General features: G+C 42.6%; 1 protein-coding gene across 1 annotated transcript; it reads right to left on the bottom strand.

Moving 5' to 3' along the window:
• Positions 1-831: 831 nt before the first annotated feature.
• LOC137095367 (urokinase plasminogen activator surface receptor-like) lies at positions 832-20,569 on the bottom strand. Its single transcript, XM_067461966.1, has 7 exons — positions 20,294-20,569; positions 11,530-11,640; positions 10,505-10,651; positions 8,992-9,147; positions 7,257-7,400; positions 4,305-4,451; positions 832-2,694 (listed from the first exon to the last, which is right to left on the bottom strand). Exons 1-7 carry the CDS (start codon positions 20,340-20,342, stop codon positions 2,432-2,434), a joined length of 1,017 nt encoding a protein of 338 aa, XP_067318067.1. The 5' UTR covers positions 20,343-20,569; the 3' UTR covers positions 832-2,431.
• Between the last annotated feature and the right edge of the window lie 1,380 nt (positions 20,570-21,949).

Raw genomic sequence — 21,949 nt, 5'->3', positions numbered from 1 at the left:
CTAGGTAGTGTTCAGATACCCAGTTGTGCTGATCCAAGATTAGCAGGGGTGGGAGGGCATTGCCAGCCTCCCTCCACCCCCACCCCCTTCCATTTCCTCCTCCACTTACCAGAAAAAGGTTTCAGGCAAGTTCTGGAACTTTATAGGTATTTTTTAACACTGGATTTAATTTAGAACATCTGGTTCGCTCAAGGTTAAAACAGATTATCCTGAAATGTGATCTGTCCTTGCCTTGCCTTGCCCTTGCCCTTGCCCTTGCCCCTGCCTTGCCTTGCGATACGCCCAAATTTGAATACTGGTGGGGTTGGGGGAGGGGTTGATTTTTGTCATTTGGGAATTGTAGTTGCTGGGATTTATAGTTCACCTACACTCAAAGAGCATTCTGAAGTACACCAACAATGGAACTGAGCCAATCTTGGCACACAAGACTCCCATGACCAACATAAAATACTGGGAGGGCATTGATTTTGAGTTCACCTATGTACATCACCTATGTACATCCAGAGAGCACTGTGGACTCAAACAATTATGGATCAGGACCAACCTTGGCACAAATACTCAATATGCCCAAATGTGAACACTGGTGGAGTTTGGGGAAAATAGAGCTTGACATTTGGGAGTTGTAGTTGCTGGGATTTATAGTTAATCTACAATCAGAGCATTCTGAACCCCACTAATGATAGAATTGGGCCAAACTTCCCACACAGAACTCCTGTGAGCAGCAGAAAATACTGTGTTTTCTGATGGTCTGTGGCGATCCGTCTGGAACCCCCTCGTGACCCCTCCAAGGGTCCCAACCCCCAGGTTAAGAAACGCTGACCTAGAACATAGCACATTCAATAGAGTTTATTTTCAATATTATAAAAAAAATACTTTATTAACATAAATAAGGCTCATATATAAAATACTCCAAAAAAAGGGCATCTCATCAAACCTTGGGGCATCAGAACATAAGTGGATGTTAAAGGAGTTTCTTGGCAGGATCTTTTTGTTTACTTGGATTGGATTGCAAGTTCCTTCCCCTGAAATGTAGTCCAGAATATCTGGCATTTGTTGATGGACGTCCATCCACATAACTAACCAGGGCTGATCCTGCTTAGGCAGGATCAGATAGGATATGTTGCCTAGGCAGTACTCAGACATTACAAGACCATTTGGAAAAATCTTTCTTGGTAGTGATGTTTTTGCAAAACAACCCTTCATAGCAAATAGATAAGAATAAATAATATTGCAGCCTGTTTGTGTTTTGGATATCTTTTTCAGCAGTTAAAAAAAGTTAAAAAAAGAAGTTGCCAAAAGTTGTATCTAGATAGGGAGTTGCTCAGTATCTCCGCCTTAATTCTGTAACTTCCAGATAAGTAGCCACTGACTCTCATGGTAGTAGGAAAATAAATGTCCTCATTCTAATTTCATCTTTAAAGGAGCTGTAAATAGTTGGCTCTCCATATTTGTAGATTTCATTTTTATGGAATTGATTATTTGCAGATTGGATGAAAAGGTTCTGTCTAGGGATGTCTAGGTCCTCCAGTGTGCTCTATGGTCAACACTTGCTGGAAAATAATAATAGGGTCATGCTGGATGGCCAGGACATTCCTAGGGAGAACATATTTAAGCAGCCATTGGATAGAGAACTCTCCTCTAAGGGCCCTTCCATACAGCCCTATATCCCAGAATATCAAGGGAGAAAACCCCACGTTATCTGAGTGTGGATTCAGATGACCCAGTTGTGAACAGATGTGGGATTTTCTGCCATGATATTCTGGGATATAGGGCTATGTGGAAAGGCCGTAAGAATCTCTAGGTCCTCTAGTGCAATTCTATGGTCAACTTCCAGGAAAGGACTAAGCAGAGAGAGATGTTTTCTCAAGTCAAAAATGTACTTCAAAACTTTCCCCACTTTGATTGAGATCCTGCACCAAATGAGGAAGGCTTAGTGGTAGTTTCTGTTCTCATGTTCCCTATCTGACATCTTGAATTAATATCGTGGATAGAGATGAACACCTTAGTCAGCTAACTGAAAGTTTCCCTGGCAACTTATTGAAGGCCATACTTAAGAATAACATTTTTAACTTTAAAAATATGCATCAAAATACTTCCTCCCAAAAAGATGACTTTTGCATATAACAGGAAATCATGGCTAATACACTCTGACTTGTCATACGACTTTTGAAATGTGATTTTATGACTTGGGGCAGTAATTAGTAATCATATGTTACTGGCAAGCTGTGCTCTTTTCCCCACGGCCATCTGCATGGCCACAAATCCCCAATGAAGTGAAGAATATGCTCTTCATATACTCAGAGGATCTCCTTTGTTATATCCCACGGTTTTTCACAGCTGCATGTTTGTACAAGGGATTATGGGGAGAAGTCTCAAGTCTGAGTCCAGCTAAGTCCATGGCTATGATTCAGTCCTGATTTATCACCAGAGGTCAAGAGCTCCCTGAGCAGAGAAGGAAGGTAACACAGAGCAGTAGAACTGTTGAGAGCAAAGTCTGTTGGGCTTGGACTGTGTGTGTAGCTTGGCTCCTTGGTGACGGCTTTAGTGTCCCATTAATGATCCAGTTATTGCAGAGGTTACCGGAGCAGCAGCGGCTGTGTATGGCACCCAAGTTCTTGTGGACAGTAGTGTAAGGACTTTCACACCAAGATGGGGATGCACAACCTTTGACAACTGAGTTCTCTCCTGAGATGCCTGAAAAAGGGAAAAACAGTTATAGAACTTGAGAAGGAGATATAAAGATAACGTTCTCAACCCAATAGTTCCCAAACTTTGATTTTCTAGATGTTTTGGACTTTAGCTTTTAGAAGCAACAGCCAGATTGACCAATAGTCAGGAATTTTGTGAACTAATGCCTAGCACATCTGGAGGACCATTTTTTTGGAATGAAGTACTCCTTTGCAAATATCTTAGATGGTCTGGGTCCCCCTTCAAGACCATACAGACAGTGGTTGCTGGTAACTGACATGTCCAGAGAAAGGAGGACTGAATCTCTTTTGAGACTTAGGATGAACTTTAAAGTAGTAGTCCATAATGTTGACCGTCCCAAAAAGTATGTTCAGAATCTTCAAGAGAACTGTGACATGCCAAGGGACATCAAGTTCAACATCCAACCAATGCATGAATCCACTGCTAGAGCATCCCTGAGAGGTCGCCATCCAACCTTTGTATAAACATCTCTTACAAAAAAGAGCATCTTCTACAGTAGTTTTTCAACCATCAACCAGGTTTTACTGCCAGTTTAATGTTTATTTAGACTTTTCTTTCTATTGCTTAAAGCATTGTTTCTCAGTCTGGGGGTCAGAACTCCGGGGGGTGGGTGTCATGAGGAGGCGTCAGAGAGATCACCAAAGACCAACAAAAAACACAGTATTTTTGTTGGTTCGGGGGGGGGGGGGGGTTCTGTGTAGGAAGTTTGGCCCAATTCTATTGGTGGGGTTCAGAGTGCTCTTTGATTGTAGGTGAACTATAAATCTCAGCAACTACTACTCCCAAATGACAAAATCACCCCCCCCCCCAACCCCACCAATATTCAAATTTGGGTGTATCGGGTGTTTGTGCCAAATTTGGTCCAGTGAATGTAAATATATCCTGCATAACAGATATTTACATTACAATTCAAATTACACTTGTGAAGTCACAATGAAAATAATGTTATGGTTGAGGGTCACCACAACATGAGGAGCTGTATTAAGGGATTATGTCATTAGGAAGGTTGAGAACCACTGGCTTAAAGCCCTAACTTCTGTGGAAGCAGTAAAAAATAGACTGACTCCAGGATGAAGGGACTTGGGGCAATTTAATGGGAGAACATTGTTGTTAATTATTCATGAGTCAACTCTGATTTATGGCAACAATAATGATCTTCTGTTACATTGTCCTTTCATCCAGAAGTTAATTTATATAGATGGGTTTGGTTCTATAGAATGGACTCCAAGAATGGGGAGAAGGATAAATACAACTACAAAAGTTACAAGAATGTGCAAAATCTAACTAGTTGGCTAAGAAGGTAGTGGCTTCTTATCAATAGTGCTGCTAAGGACTACCTACCTCCTTTCCTACTGCTTTCTGCCTTAGTAAACATTATGATTTTCCCCCTAATAACTTCTGTTGTCTCATAATCTGTCCGAATTGCAATAGCCTCCATTTAGTCATCTTGACCTCTAGAGGGGGTACAAGCTTGAGATATACATTGTATATACAATATTGTATATTCTCCAGCACTACATGTCAAATGAGTTGATTCTCTTTCAGTTAACTTACTTCATTATCCAGCTTTCACAACTGTTCACAGAAATACTTACCATGGATTCCAGATGCTTCTAAACACTGGGTCATGGGACCCTGGCATTGTATCTTGGAGACAGCATCCGGGGAGCAACCGTGGGTGGCATTCCCCTCGCAACTGAAGCATGTCACTCCATTCAGGGGCAGTGGGGCATCCTTGTAGTCTGCAGGGGGAAGATTGAACACTATGAATCCATATTCAAATGATTGAAATTATATATTTGCTGGAGAGAAGGACAAAAAGACCCCAGTGAAAATTAAAAATTGCTGAGAGAACACATCTCTAGGAATCTCTAGTGACTTCATCAGATGGAACAACAGACAAACATCCTGAGCTCTGAGGATTACCTGGGAAGGAATCCCACTGGAGCATTGTAATGCACCCAAATACTTGGGAGTCATCCTGGACAGTGCTCTGACCTTCAAGAAGCACTGCCTGAATATCAAGCAAAAAGTGGGTGCTAGAAACAATATCATACGAGAGCTAACTGGCACAACCTGGGGATCACAACCAGACACAGTGAAGACATCTGCCCTTGCACTATGCTACTCTGCTGCTGAGTATGCATGCCCAGTGTGGAACACATCTCACCACACTAAAACAGTGCATGTGGCTCTTAATGAGACATGCCGCATTATCACGGGGTGTCTGCGCCCTACACCACTGGAGAAATTACACTGTTTAGCTGGTATTGCACCACCTCACATCCGCCGGGAAGTAGCAGCCAATAGTGAAAGGACCAAGGCAGTGACATCTCCAGCTCATCCCTTGTTTGGGTTTTAGCCAGCACGTCAACGACTTAAATCAAGAAATCGTTTTCTAAGATCTACAGAAACACTCGCTGGAACACCTCAGCAAGCGAGAGTCCAAAAGTGGGAGGCTCAAACCCAGAACCTCAACCACTGGCTGATACCAAATGAGATACTCCCCCCTGGGCACACAGAAGACTGGGCGACTTGGAAGACACTGAACAGACTGCGCTCTGGCACCACGAGATGCAGAGCCAACCTTAAGAAATGGGGCTACAAAACTGAATCCACAACATGCGAGTGTGGAGAAGAGCAAACTACAGACCACCTGCTGCAATGCAACCTGAGCCCCGCCACATGCACAATGGAGGACTTTCTTGCGGCAACACCAGAGCACTCGAAGTGGCCAGATACTGGTCAAAGGACATTTAATCAACTACCAAGCTTGCAAATTTTGTGTTTTGTCTGTTTTGTTCATTTTGTTCTGTTAGAAATGTAATACAATTGTCTGGTTGCCCCTGACACGATAAATAAATATCAGATGGAGCTATTTTTGGCAGCATACACTGGTTCAACTGTAGTTTAGCCACATAGCCCACCAGCTCCCATCCCACAGCGTGCAGCTACTTCCAGCTGTGCTCCATAGCTAAACTACCACTGAATTAGCAGCAACACGGGAGGCTTCTGTTGTTGCATTGGCAAGAATGGGGGAAAGCTGGGCAGCCGACACTTCCCACTTTGGGATGAGGTTTCTGGCAATAATAATAATAATCATCATCATCAAAGTATGGATCATCGATGTTGCAATCCCAGGCGATAGCAGAATTTAAGAGAAACAACTGGAAAAGCTGACATGATATGAGGATTTAAAGATTGAACTGCAAAGGCTCTGGCACAAGCCAGTAAAGGTGGTCCCAGTGGTGATCAGCACACTGTGTACAGTGCCTAAAGACTTTGGCTTGCACTTAAACACAATCAGCACTGACAAAGTTACAGATTCAGACAGACAGAATTTTGGAGCACAATACTCCTGACCTCACGATCATGTTAAAAACAAAGTATGGATTGTTGATGTTGCAATCCCAGGAGACAGCAGGATTGAAGAGAAACAACTGGAAAAGCTGACATGATATGAGGATTTAGAGATCGAACTGCAAAGACTCTGGCACAAGCCAGTAAAGGTGGTCCCAGTGGTGACTGGCACACTGGGTGCAGTGCCTAAAGACCTTGGCCTGCACTTAAACACAATCAGCGCTGAGAAAATTACAGAAGGCCACCTTACTGGGATCTGCACGCATTATTCGCTGATACATCACACAGTCCTAGATACTTGGGAAGTGTCTGACGTGTGATCCAATACAACAGCTAGCATAGTGATCTTGTTTGCTTGTCTTGTTGTCTTTCAAATAATAATAATAATCATAATAATCATAATAATCAACTTTATTTGTATTCTGCCCTATCTCCCTGAGGGACTCAGGGCGGATTCCAACATAGCAATAGCATGCATTCAATGACTACACAAAACACACAATACAGCCAGCAGAGTGATCTTGTCTCCTGTGGACTCATCTTGTTGTGTTTCAAATAATAATAAATCTTTATTTATATCCCGCTTTTCTCCCTGAATGGGACCCAAAGCGGCTCACAACTTTTGGGTGATGTGTGGGCATGGGGTGCTGAGTTGCCTACACACCCAGATGGGCACCGCTGGATTTGTAATGAGTTCCTAGGTCCTCTAGGATTACTCTGTGGTCAACTTCCATCTGAAATTGGTCACAGAATTACACCGGAGGACCTAGAGATTCCAAGAGAAAACATATTCAGGAAAAATGAAATTTACAAATGTCTAACTTGCATGTGTGGGAAGCTCACTGCTTCTGCTCTTTTTCCTCTACTTTAAGGCTAGTTTCTCCAGTTTTAAAGTAATTGAAAACACATTTGCACTACAAAGTTTCAGCACTATGATGCATGTCTGTATCCTACAAAATCCTGTGAACTGTTGTTTTGATTAGGTACTCAGAGTTCTCTATAGATAGAAATGAGACCTCTCCAGCAGAAAAGTACAAATTTCAAGATTCAAATACCAAATCGCTACTTTCATGCATTGTAGATATAGTTGTAACCCTTCCATCTTTGCATTTGGCTTCAGTTTTTTAAAACCCAGAACTTGCAATGAGACTTACTCTAAAATCCGAACCACCATCTGATTGCTTTACCTTGCATGTCACTGTTGCACCGGCTGGAGTTGCAGCACTTTATAAGGTGGAAACTGTTCTGGTTGTGGAACCCCAGTGGCTCTGAATCTTGGCAGTGGGAAAGTTGACCGCAGCCCTTGATGCGCTGTTCACCTTCAGGAAACTCTATCAGCAGAGAAGGCAAGGATAGTGATTACAGTCTTTGGCCTCTAGAGAGTGCCAATGCTAAGCTTAATGTAACACAGCACTGAGTCCCAAAGTCTATTTATTTATTTATTTATTTATTTATTTATTTATTTATTATTTCAAACATTTGTACTCCGCCCTTCTCAACCTCCCGGGGAGGGACTTACATCCGGCACAATTCAAAGCCATTGCATATAAATAATACATACAGTAATTACATATAAGAACACAGTAAATTAATTTTAAAATTAGTTTTAAAATGAAAAGTACATTAATGAAAAGTGCAATACTGCCTGTCTAGCCTTATGTAGAAACGAATTCAGCGAGCACAACACAATCGGTAGCCTGTCCATAGTTCATTTTCCATAACATCGTCATCATTACCATTGTCAATTATCTGCCAGCTACCCAAATGCCTGGTCCCATAACCACGTTTTCAGTTTCCTCCTGAAGGCGAGGAGGGATGTTGTTGACCTGATTTCACTAGGGAGCGAGATCCACAGGCAGAGGGCCACTACTGAGAAAGCCCTGTCCCTCGTCCCCGCCAGGCGTATTTGCACTAAAGGTGTGGCCAAGAGCAGGGCCTCCCCAGAAGATCTTAAACTTCGAGGTGGTACGTAGAGGGAGATACATTTGGACAGGTAAGCTGGACCGGCAGCCAGTGGAGCTGACATAACAGAGGGGTGGCATGCTCTCTGTATGATGCTCCAATGAGTAGTCTAGCTGCCGCTCATTGGACTAGTTGAAGTTTCATAGGCAGAGGGCCACCACCGAGAAGGCCCTGTCCCTCATCCTCACCAGGCGTGTTTGCACCAAAGGCGGGGCCGAGAGCAGGGCCTCCCCAGAAGATCTTAAACTTCGAGGTGGGACGTAGAGGGAGATACGTTTGGACAGGTAAGCTGGGCCGGAGCCATATAGGGCTTTATAGGTCAAAACCAGCATTTTGAATTCTGCTCGGAATTGGACCGGCAGCCAGTGGAGCTGACATAACAGAGGGGTGGTATGCTCTCTGTATGATGCTCCAGTGAGTAGTCTAGCTGCCACCTGTTGGACTAATTGAAGTTTCACAGGTGGAGGACCACCACCGAGAAGATCTGTCCCTTGTCCCCGCCAGTTTTGGACACAATCAAATCTTCCTCTCAATTTTGGTTCAGTTCTCTTGACATCAAGTGCTATCATGCCTTTCTCAGTCTTGCTGCATGCACTACATGGAAATTTCAGACTGGTGATGAAATTACAGGACCAGAAGCACAAGTTCTTCATGACACGTCAGGGAATGACCCATGGACTCTGTGTAAAGCACGTCTATGCCTCCAGATGTTTTGGACTTCAATTCCCAGAAGCCTCAGCTGCCTGGACCAATTGTCAGGGATTCTGAGAGATGAAATCCCAAACACCTAGAGGGGAAGAGTTGAGGAAACACTACAATACAGGAGTGTCATGTGAAGGCATCAACACTTGATGCCTTGAACCAAGCATAGCTTTAGCCACCTTTCGAGGCCATAGCAGTGGCTGTTAAACTACAGTGAGGAAGAAAGGCAGATGGTTGACCATGTCTGAACAAGATCACCTGTAGTAAAGGATGTGATGTCCACACAGTCTTCCTCAAGCCGGGCACACTTCATTAATTCCAGTCTGGAGTTGTAACAGGTCTTATCTGCTGTGGTACAGGAATAGCATTCCATGATATTTCTCTGACGACCTCGAGCTATGAGAACATCCACTACTGCAAAGGAAGGGGAAGAATGTGTGTTGTCTTTTATTTTTTTCTAATGGATGAAATAAGACATGGGTTTTGTAAAGTAATCTGCATATATATGACTATGGATGGAAACAATACTCTAGAGCAGAAATTTTGCAGACTCAGGACTAATCAAGGCCCTTTCTACACTGCCAAATAAAATCCAGATTATCTGTTTTGAACAGGATTATCTGACAGTATAGACTCAAATAATCCAGTTCAAAGCAAATTATGTGGATTACCTGCTTTGATAATATGGATCATATGCTGGTGTATAAGGGGTCTGAGTCTATCCATCTGTACTGCTGCTTCTCTCTTTGCCTACTTAGCTCTGCGAGTGCAGCATTTTTCCAAATGAAGCAGAGAGTGTTTGAGGACATCCGTAGGGATACCAAGGTGCTTGTTTATAAAGCTATTGTCCTCCCAACCCTGCTATATGCCTGCAAAACGTGGACTGTCTACAGACGTCACATGCAACTCCTGGAACGATTCCACCAGTGCTGCTTCCGGAAAATCCTGCAAATCTCTTGGGAAGACAGGCAGACAAATGTCAGTGTGCTGGAAGAAGCAAAGACCACCAGCATTGAAGCCATGGTCCACCATCAATTCCACTGGACCGGCCACGTTGTCGAGATGCCCAACCACCGTCTCCCAAAACAGTTGCTCTACTCCGAACTCAAGAACAGAAAGCGCAACGTTGGTGGACAGGAAAAGAGATTTAAAGATGGGCTCAAAGCCAACCTTAAAAACTCTGGCATAGTCACTGAGAACTGGGAAGCCCTGTCCCTTAAGCACTCCAGCTGGAGGTCAGCTGTGACCAGCAGTGCTGCAGAATTTGAAGAGGCACGAATGGAGGGGAAAAGAGAAAAACGTGCCAAGAGGAAGGCACGTCCAGCCAACCCCGACCGAGACCACCTTCCACCTGAAAACCAATGCCCTCACTGTGAAAGAAGATGCAGGTCAAGAATAGGGCTCCACAGTCACCTATGGATCCACAAGAATACTGATCGTGGCAGACTATCCTACTCGTCCAATGAGGGATTACCTAAGTAAGTACTGCCTTTTACTTCACCAAACATTATTGTCTTTTCTAGTGAATCATGTTTTTCCATGATGTGGCCAATATACAACAGCCTTGTTCAGTTATCTTCAAGTTTGATTTGTTCTAGGAGTCCTTGATTTGCCTTTTTTTAAAAAGCAGTGCAGGATATGTAGCAGCACCAAATTTCACATGCAATTTCTACTATTTTGAAAAATATATATATCAGGGATTTATTTCCAGTGTGAAATCTCAGCTTCATGCTATAACTTGGCCAAACAGCGAGCCTTGCTATATACTAACCATTTGGTGATCTCGCATTGCAAAGCTCGGTGTCGCAGTATTCCTCGGTCAGAAATACGGCTTGGTTACCGGACAAATGAGAAATTGAATTATTTGGCTTCCCACTCACATCACAGCCCTTCAGGAAGTAGGTGGAGATTTTTGGTCCTGCAGGCAGAAGCAAGGAAGAAGTTAAAAGAAAGGGAGGTGTAAAATTCTTGAACACACAATGATAGTAGCACAACACACATATATAGATGCAAAACAGTAAAATTAACTCTTATAAGACATAGAAAGGGGCCCCTTGGTGGCGCTGCAGGTTAAAACCACTGAGCTGCTGAACTTGCTGACCAAAAGTTTGGTGGTTCGAATATGGGGAGTGGGGTGAGCTCCTGCTGTTAGCCACAGCTTCTGCCAACCTAGCAGTTCCAAAACATGCAAATGTGAGTAGATCAATAGGTACTGCTTTGGTGGTATCTCCTCGATCGCATCTTCTTCCATGAACTGGCACAAACTCTAAGATCTTCTGGAGAGGCCCTCCTTTCGCTTACACCACTGTCACAAGTACGGTTGGTGGGGACAAGAGAGAGGGCCTTCTCAGTGATAAACTGGCTGGGATTTCTGGGAGTTGTAAGCCAAAATACCTGGGAACCCACAGGCTGAGAACCACTGAGCTACAGAGATACTTGCAAGTACATCTCAGCAAGCGAGAGTCCAAAAGTGGCGGGCTAAAACCCAGCACCTCAATCAGTGGCTGCAATTAGATGAGAAACTCCCTCCTGGGTTTTTAAATGCATTTTAACTGTACCCTCAACTTGCTTCTGACATGATAAATAAATAAATAACCCCACAAATTCTGGTCTTTCCTATGTTTTCTTCATGGTAATTTATTGTGGTAACTTAAGTTTTATAATAAGGGGGTAAAGTCCGGATTGAACACTTTTTCCAAACTTCTATAAGCTCTCAAATGTAGATGGGACCTACCAAATCCATTCCCCCTCCCCTGCCAATCCCATTACGTTGCCATGGCCTCTTTCCAAACTCACGGGATAATACAGTCATGATGGTAGTGCTGCATTGTTCTTGATGCTCTTCACAGATCTCTGTTTCCACGCAGTCTGTATCTCCGTCGCAAGAATAGCACTGGAGGCCAGAAACTGTAAGGAGACATTGGGAAAAGAATCCATTACCAAGTAGGATTAATAATCCAGTTCAAAGTGGATATTGTGGATTATCTGAGTCCACACTGTATATAATCCAGTTCAATGTGGATTTTATACAGCTGCGTGGAAGGGGCCTGAGTCCTTATCTGTGGCCATATTTACACTGCTATATAATCCAGTTTCTGAATCCAGATTATTTTATATTAATCTGGATTATATAGCAGTGTAGATGGGGGCTGGATCTTCACATTATCTGCTTTAAAAATTGACTATATGTGTCTATACTGCTATATAATCCAGTTCAACGCAAACAATCTGCATTTTGTGTGGCAATGTAAATGGGGCCTCAAAGCAGTTTAAAGCAGATAATCTGGATTCAGAAACTGAATTATATGGTTGTGTAGATCCAGCCTGTGAGAAGCAATTATCTATCTGTCTATCTATCTATCTATCTATCTATCTATCTATCTATCTACCTACCTACCTACCTACCACATTTGTATCCTACCCTTCTCAAAACTGAAGGGGACTAAGAGCCACCTTACACATTGGCACTAATTAAATGTCATAAAAACAGTATACAATTAAATAAACAATAACGTTAAAACCGAAATTTAAAGCATCTAAACAAGTACATCAGTTATTAAAATCATACCATCCAGGATCGTAGTCAAGAGTCATTCCAGGGCTCATTGCACAGATTCTACATTCCTTTCTTTTATTTTCACTGCATTTACTCTCCAAACCTTTAGTCCCATAGCCATGTTTTAACTTTCTTTCTAAAGGCTAGGAGGGAAGGAGCTGATCATATATAAATGGGGAGTGAGTTCCATAGATGAGGGGCCACAACTGAGAAGGCCCTGTCTCTCGTCCCCACCAGTTGTGCCTGCAAAGGAGGTGGGACTGAGAACAGGGCCTCCCTATCTATCTATCTATCTATCTATCTATCCAATCCAATTTTTAAAATAGAAAGGAACTTCTAACCATTTAATGGACTGGCCATGTTTGTTCATTCTTTATACTTCTGGCAACCAATATGGCCTTTGTAGGAATCCAGGAGTAGAAAACTGGTCCCTTGGCTTGCTTCAGTTATTTACTCCTGATTTGAAGGATAGTGATGGTTTCTAAATGTGCATATCTACATGTACATTAGGACATGCCAGTTTTATGCAACTTGGCATCCTCTTTTCATTCTTGCTGATGTATTTCCTTTTCAGGGGGCTATGTGGAAATGCACATTCTATGCAACAGACACAATGATGTTGAATCATATCATGGGCATTTCCAGGGCTTAGACAAGTTACTGTTTCATGACTTCATGTTAAGAGGGAGAATAACATACAATAGATATAGATATTGTGAAAGGGTTGTCATATTTTACATTCGTTGGGCCCCTTCTACACTGCCTTATAATCCAGATTACCAAAGCAGATAATTCAGATTACCTTTTTTGAACTGGATTATATGAATCTACATTGCCACATAATCAAATTCAAAGCAGATAATCTGGATTTTATATGACAGTGTAGAAAGTGGCCTAAGAACCAGCATCGTGTAGTGCAGCGCTTCTCAACCTGGGGTGTCAGGGTAGTCGCCAAAGACCATTAGAAAACAGTTTTTTCTGTTGGTCTTGCGTGTGGGAAGTTTGGCTCAATTCTATTGTGGTTCAGAATGCTCTTTGATTGTAGGTGAACTATAAATCCCAGCAACTATACCTCCCAAACGTCAAAGTCTATTTTCCCCAAACTCCAACAGTGTTCACATTTGGGCATACTGAGTATTCATGCCAAGTTTGGTCCAGATCCATCATTGTTTGAGTCCACAGTGTTCTCTGGACGTAGGTGAACTACAACTCCAAAACTCAAGGTCAATGCCCATCAAACCCTTCCAGTATTTTCTGTTGGTCATGGGCGTTCTGTGTGCCAAGTTTGGTTCAATTCCATCATTGGTGGAGTTCAGAAAGCTCTTTGATTATAAGGTAAAGGTTGTCCCCTGACATTATGTCCAGTCATGTCTGACTCTGGGATGTGGTGCTCATCTCCATTTCTAAGCCGAAGAGCCAGCGTTGTCCATAGACACTTCCAAGGTCATGTGGCCGGCATGACTGCATGGAGTGCCGTTACCTTCCCACTGGAGCGGTACCTATTGATCTACTCACATTTGCATGTTTTCAAACTGCTAGGTTGGCAGAAGCTAGGGCTGACAGCGGAAGCTCACGCCGCTCCCCGGAATCGAACCTGCAACTTTTCGATCAACAAGCTCAGCAGTTCAGTGCTTTAACCCACTGTGCCACCGGGGGCTCCTTTGATTGTAGGTGAACTATAAATCCCGGCAACTTCTAAATGTCAAGATCTATTTCCCCCAAACTCCACTAGTGTTCACTTTTGGGCATATTGAGTATTTGTGCCAAGTTTGGTTCAGATCTATCATTGTTTGAGCCCACGATGCTCTCTAGATGTAGGTGAACTACAACTCCAAAAGTCAAGGTCAATGCCCACCAAACCAATCCTGTATTTTCTGTTGGTCATGAGAGTTCTGTGTGCCAAGTTAGGTTCAGTTCCATTGGTGGTGGAGTTCAGAAGGTTCTTTGATTGTAGGTGAACTATAAACCCCAAAATTATACTACAACTCCCAAATGACAAAATCGATCCTCTCAAATCCCCACCAAGCATTCAAATTTGGGCGAATTGGGTATTTGTGCCAAATTTGCTCCAGTTAATGAAAATACATCTTGTATATGAGATATTTACATTATGATTTGTAACAGTAGCAAAATTACAGTTATGAAGTAGCAACGAAAATAATTTTATATTGGGAGTCATCACAACATGAGGAACTGTATCAAAGGGTTGCAACCAGGGGCGGCTTGCCCATTACGCGAAGTAAGCGATCGCAGAACACTTTTTTTGCCAGGGGCGCAGAGGCGCCTCTGTAAATGCCCTCGACTGCCACTTGAGGAGCGCCCCCTCAGCTCACAACAGCCCTAGCAGTCCGGGGGGAGCCTTGGCTTTCTTGCCTTGCTGCCAGGCGATCCTTTTCCCAAAGGGGCCAGGCCCTTGAGCCTCGCCTAGCCCCTCTCGTTCCTGCTCCACCCGGCCACCGGGTACACGAGCAGAGCCGGTGCTCAATTGTTCTCCACGTTCGATCCCTTCCCCATGACCGGCTCCCTTTCCCGATCCCCCGGCGCTCCACCCGCCTCCTCTCCTCTCCCCAATCCGTGGGTGGGCCAAGGGGTGGAGCCGCCACGTCTGGCCCGCTTCGGGTCCGGAGGCGTGCCTGAAGACCACAGCGTGCACAGCATTCTGAACTCCACCAATGATGGAATTGAACCAAATATGGCACACAGAACTCCCATGACGAACAGAAAATATATATCAATGATTGGTTGGGGAGGGGGGCACCAAAATACTGTGTGCTTACCGTTGAAAATTACCTAGGGCCACCTCTGGTTGCAACATTAGGTAGGTTGAGAAACAGTGGTATACTGGTTTGAGCACTGGACTAGGATTCTAGAGGCCAGCACAAAAATCCCTACTTGGGTGATCTTCACATATCACATTCTCTCAGCCTCAGAAAAGGCAAGGTTACACCTCTTTTGAAAACCCTGTGATTGTTTTTTCCTTAATGTTGCCAAAGATTAAATTATTATTATATTATTATTATTATAAGGCACACAACAAGAATGAGAGATATAAATCTCTGCTTATTTTGTACTCTGATCAAGTATGATAATTTTCCATTTTTGCTCCTCACTGAAGGTGTTCTTACACAAAAAATAATTGTTTGAATCGTATTGATAAACCAAACTAGGAAACGTCTCAAAGCAAGTAATATGGCTCTTATACAGACATTGGAAAAGTTTCCTTTTGTACTATAACTCCAAGCTTCCTTCCACACATCTGAATAAAATCCCACATTTTCTGCTTTGAACTAGAATATATGGCAGTGTGGACTCCAATAACCCAATTCAAAGCAGATATTGTGGGATTTTCTACCTTGATATTCTGGGTTATTTGGCTGTGTGAAAGGGTCCTCAGAGTCCTTAACCATCATGGCCAATGACCATGTTGAATAGAGGATATGTGTACTTTTCCTTATTCCATTATTTTTCCATTATTTTTGAGTTTTGATTCTAAAATCTCCAACCAGCTAAAATTAGAAAGGAAACCAGTGTTTTAGCTGGCTCATTGTTTCTATATTTATCGTATGAATGTTAAACTAACAAGAATGGTAAAAGTCTGACTCACATCGAATCTCAGCAACTTTCTCCCCTCAATCTGCAAATGGAGAACCGTGAAAGAGTCACATCCTGAACTTACTCACTACCTGTTCAGATGGCCACCTCTAAGATGAGACAAGGAAAGAGTGGTTGGTCAGAACAGGAATCATGAGTAAATCCAGGGGAGTCATTTGTCCATCTGTGTGAGCCTTGGTGCTCCATTGTTCTGGGGAGAAAAAAATCTACACCTACAAATTCTCCAACTACTTCGCAAACAAAACCTAGATAGAAGTCTTTGTTTCTCCACTCAATACTTCACTACTGCTTGGAAAAATTCGTTAGACTATAGCTCCCAGAGTCCTACTGCCATGGCAACTGGGGAATTTTGGCAAATTTTATTTATTTATTTATTTATTTACAGCATTTATATTCTGCCCTTCTCACCCTGCAGGGGACTCAGGGCGGATTACAATGTACATATACATGGTAAACATTCAATGCCATAGACACACAACACCCCGACCCGGGCTGTCTTCAAACTCATGACCTTTTGGTCAGTAGTGATCTTAATGCAGCTGACTCCCAGCCAGCTGCGCCACAGAACAAAATAATTTTGTTCTTTTCCAATGCAAATAGGCCTGATACATGTGATCTTCATGAGACTATTTCATCTTCAATAGTTGTTACTTCCTTTTTTTGTAACATGCTATAGTTGAAGCATCCAGTTGAATCCATTAGGCATGGCAGCTGGAGGAAGTAGATTAGAGAGCTTTATGTTTACGTCCTGAATGTGTTGAGGAACTATCTCCCCATATTTTTGCTTTCATATTTTGGTAACTAGTACCTTCTGTATTTGCAAATATGTAATCTATGCTTGTACCTAGACTGGTTTAATCCAAACCAGAGGTTTTCAAACTCTTTCAGCCACGGAGACCTTTTTGAAGCATAAGTTTCTCATGGAGCCCCAAGAAATGTTTCTATATTATATTATATACTAGCTGTACCTGCCAAGCGTTGCTGTGACTAACCTTCCCTCCCTCTTTCTCTCCTCCTTTCATTCTCTCCTTCCTTCCCTTTTTTTCTTTCCTTCTCTCCTTTCTTCCTTCTCTCCCTCTTCCCTTCCTTCTTTCCCTTCCATTTTCTCCCCATTCTTCCTTCCCTACCTATTCTTGGACTGCAACACCCAGCAGTCCTTCTGATCGATCGATCTACCTACTTATCTATCTCTATCTAATGTATCTATCTGGAGGGTGGCTGGGAGTTGCAATAGGAAATTGGAAATATGCAGGGATTGGGATGCTCTCAAAGAAATCCAAGAAGAATGCTTGCATTTTGGAAGCCGTGCATTTGGATCACTCTCTTCTCCTAAAGGGCCTGGTCTAGGGGATGCTGGGAGTTGTAGTCTAGAAGAGAGTGTGGATATGCTATTGTGTGTTTTGATTGCTGGGGGAGTCATTTTTGCCCATGTGCTGTAGAGTCTTTTTGCTTTTTTGGCTTTTAAGTCCCTTCCACTGTGTTTTTCAGTGTTTTTAATGAGTGACGGTCACTTGTAGGCCTGATAGGTGTATTGTGTCCAAATTTGGTGTCAATTTGTTCAGTGGTTTTTGAGTTATGTTAATCCCATGAACTAACATTATCTTTTTATTTAAAAGGAAATGTCATATAATCAATAGTACTAGCTCTCCTGTTGGTGACATAAGCATGGACACCTTGCATTATGTCATGTCGGGCTCCATTGAGGCAGTGCAATTAATGCAAAAGAGGACCTCTAAGAAACTCAAACCAGATTTGTTTCTGATTACAGTATGTCTTGAGAAGACTTGTCAGCAGATGTCACCTGGCCATCTTGTACATAGTTAGTGCCTTCCACTTCCTTCACACCCACTCCAATTCAAGCATTAAAATCTTCACACAAGAGGAGGTTTGTGTATCAGGCAGCGGTGGTCCAATGGGTTAAACCCTTGTGCCAGCTAAAATGCTGACCTGAAGTTTGGTGGTTTGAATCCGTGGGACGGGATGAGGTTCCACTGTTAACCCTAGCTCCTGCCAACCTAGCATGTCAAAAACATGAAAATGTGAGTAGATAAATAGGTACCACTTTGGCAGGAAAAGGCAAAGAAACAGGGTGAGTTCCCATTTATCAGCTCCAGCTTCCCATGTGGGGATGTGAGAGAAGCCTCCCACAGGATGCCAACACATCTGGGCGTCCCCTGGACAACGTCTTTGCAGACAACCAATTCTCTCACACCAGAAGCGACTTGCAGTTCCTCAAGTTGCTTCCGACATGATTTTAAAAAAGGCATGAGCAAATATTTTAACCAACATAATTTTAACAGTGTTTCAGTGGAAGACCAACAGGAGCCATCCTGTCCAACCCCCTTCTGCCATGCAGGAAAAGCACAATCAAAGCATCCCCAATAATAATAATAATAATAATAATAATAATAATAATAATAATAATAATAAAACACACAAACCTTCTGTGATCAAGTGTATGACATTTACAAAAAGGAATTACAAACTGCAGCTTATCTCTAAGAAGCATGGAGAAGGGAGGGAAAGATGCTTTATTTAGCCATATTGATCTTTCCAAAAGGGCTGTTAAATGATTAAGCAGGAATGGATGTACATTAACTGATCTCAGATAAAAGCCCTAGAGTTCATTCCAGTTGTGTCTCACTAAGATTCTTCATCTTTGACCAAGAAGGCATTGTTTTGTTCATAAGCATTTTGCCACATCCTTCCTAAAATAGCTAATATCACATGGGAGACTTCTGCCTCTCCAGCTCTGCCTGTACTACAACTCCTATTATCCCTACTGTCATCCATGCTGGCTAGGGAGATTGAGAGTTGCCATCCGAAAACATCTGGAAGTCCATGAGCTGCTTATCCCTGAATCAGTTTCTCAATGCATCACTATCTCAGTTCAGTATTAAACCTGGAACATCATTTAGCTAAAAGTGATCCATGTGTTTACCAGCATGTCATTTTTATCTTCAGCAGACCAACTTTTCTTTTTAACAGAGTGAGAGAAAATATCCGAAATTTAAGACTTGACAGCCTTCATCCCAACAAAAAAAGAAAACCAGCCAACCAATGAAAAAGAGGGAGAAGGAAGGAGAGAGATGGAAAGCACCTGACTTCCCTTAAGGCAGTGGTTCTCTACCTTCCTCTACCTTCCTAATGCTTAATACAGTTCCTCATGTTGTGGGGACCCCCAACCATAACATTATTTTCATTGCTGCTTCATAACTGTAATGTTGCTACTGTTATGAATCATAATGTAAATATCTGATGTCCAGGATGTATCTTCATTCACTGGACCACATTTGGCACAAATACCCAATACACCCAAATTTGAATACTGGTAGGGTTGGGGGGGGGGGGGATCGATTCTGTTTCTGTCATTTGGGAGTTGTAGTTGCTGGGATTTATTGTTCACTGACAATCAAAGAGCATTCTGAATCCCACCAATGATGGATTTAAACCAAACTTGGCACACATAATTCCCTTGACCAACAGAAAATACAGAAAGGATTTGGTGGGCATTGACCTTGAGTTTTGGAATTGTAGTTCACCTACATCCAGACAGCACTGTGGATAATGATAGATCTTGACAAAACTTGGCATAAATACTCAATATGCTCACATGTGAACACTGGTGGAGTTTGGGGCAAATAGACCTTGACATTTAGGAGTTATAGTTGCTGGGATTTATAGTTCACCTAAAATCAAAAAACATTCTGAATCCCACCAACAATAAAATTGGGCCAAACTTCCCACATGGAACCCTCATGATCAACAGAAAATACTGTATTGTCAAAGGCTTTCATGGCCGGAATCACTGGGTTGTTGTAGGTTTTTTTGGACTATATGGCCATGGTCTAGAGGCATTCTCTCCTGACGTTTCGCCTGCATCTATGGCAAGCATCCTCAGAGGTAGTGAGGTCACTACCTCTGAGGATGCTTGCCATAGATGCAGGCGAAAAGTCAGGAGAGAATGCCTCTAGAATATGGCCATATAGCCTGTAAAAACCTACAACAACCCAGAAAATACTGTGTTTTCTGATGATCTTTGGTGACCTCTCTGACATCCCCCATGACCCCTCCAGAGGTCCCAACCCACAGATTGAGAAACACTTCCATAGGCACTCACATACTGAGCCTGAATCACCACTCTTCTCCAGAATTTAGGAAAACTGTTCAGATCTCAGAATCTCAAATCAAGATCAAACCATCAAAACCCATTCCTTATACAACTGGAAAGGACACACACTTGCATCCTTTTGCTTTCCAGATGTGTTGGACTAGAACTAGAACACATCTGGAAGGCATTGAGTTGTAGTCAGCATGCCTCCCATATACACACTGCAGAATCCTAAATAGTTTGAAAACAAAAGATCATTTATGAAGTTAAAATAAACTTACTGTGAGGCACTGTTAAAAGAAAGACAAAGCTGATCAAGAAAAAATCCATGTCCTCAGGATGAGAACTGTGACTCAAATGGATGTATTTCTAAAATTTCTAGTTGGTCTCGGTGTCCTGGTTGGTTTCTGCTTTCAGATAAATGGCAATGCTAGCTTTCACCTCTCTGGTGCTTATTCCTTTTTTTAAAAAAAGTTCCCCCTCTGGCCACACCCCTGATAGCAAATGGGACGGATCCTCTTCCCCATTCCTGGTTTGCAGAAATGCAGCCCATGACGCAGACTGTCAGCCAGTGAAGTGACTGATGCAGGAAGGAGCGGGGAAGAAAGGGGGAAATGATGACAACACACTTTCTGTCTGCCGTTGGTCTATGTACAATATTTTAATGGCCTGAAATATATTTGTGGCACTGAGGCCTGGAAAAAAACCTACAAAGAAATCAGAATAAAAGTGGAGGGGAGAATAAGCAGAAGTTTGGAGTCTTTTGAGCATATGCAGACTGCCTCAAACACACCACTGAGCCTTTGCATGCTCCAGAATTTGGAAAGGGGGAAATGATGTTTCGGTGCTTAAAGCATGGTTTAATTTGGAAATAGGTGAAGACATTGAAATAATTCAAGATTTCCCATACTTTGGTTCAATCATTAATTATAATGGACATAGAAGGGTAGCTTTGAAGAATAAGACAAGATCCTCAAGTATCAAGATGTATCAGGTATGCTTATGAGAGTGAGGTGACCAATGGGTTAAACCAGGGGTCCATAAACTTTTTAAACAGAGGGCCAGGTCACAGTCCCTCAAACTGTTGGAGGGCTGGATAATAATTTGAAAAAACCATGAATGAATTCCTAGGCACACTGCACATATCTTATTTGTAGTGCAAAAAACACTTAAAAACAATACAATAATTAACATGAATAACAATTTTAAGAAATATAATTTAATTGATTTACGAAGCCATAAAAAATCTCCAGGAAGTATGCAAAGATTGAGTAAGTACTTCATCAATGTCACAAATGGACGGTGAAGCAACAGCTCCCCTGGTGGCCAGAAGCTGGAATGTTAAATAGCCTCTGAGTGTCTGTCTATATATGTTGTGTGTCTATGGCATTGAATGTTTGCCATGTATATGTACATTGTAATCTGCCCGGAGTCCCCTGCAGGGTGAGAAGGGTGGAATATAAATACTGTAAATAAATAATAAATAAACTTATTAGTATTTCAATGGGAAATGTTGGCCTACTTTTGGCTGATGAGATAAGATTGTTGTTGTTGTTGTGTGCTTTCAAGTCGTTTCAGACTTAGGTTGACCCTGAGCGAGGGCCAGGTAAATGACCTTGGAGGGCTGTATCCGGCCCCTGGATCTTAGTTTGAGAACCCCGGGTTAAACCCTTGTGCTGGCAGGACTGCTGACCAATAAGTCAGTGGTTCAAATCCAGGGAGAGTGGGTTGAGCTCCCTCTGTCAGCTCCAACTCTCCAAGTGGGGAACATGAGAGAAGCCTCCCACAAGGATGGTAAACATCATACATCTGGGTGTCTCCTGGGCAACAATCCTTGCAGACAGCCAATTATCTCACACCAGAAGTGATTTCCAGTTTCTCAAGTCACTCCTGACATGAAAAGAAAAGTCTTCCCTATGGATCTCAAACTAACATAG

This window comes from Anolis sagrei, chromosome Y, assembly GCF_037176765.1.
Source record: "Anolis sagrei isolate rAnoSag1 chromosome Y, rAnoSag1.mat, whole genome shotgun sequence".
In the NCBI taxonomy this organism is placed as follows: Eukaryota; Metazoa; Chordata; class Lepidosauria; order Squamata; family Dactyloidae; genus Anolis; species Anolis sagrei.
The sequence above is the reverse complement of the archived record's forward strand: the minus strand, read 5'-3'. Positions and strand labels throughout refer to the sequence as shown.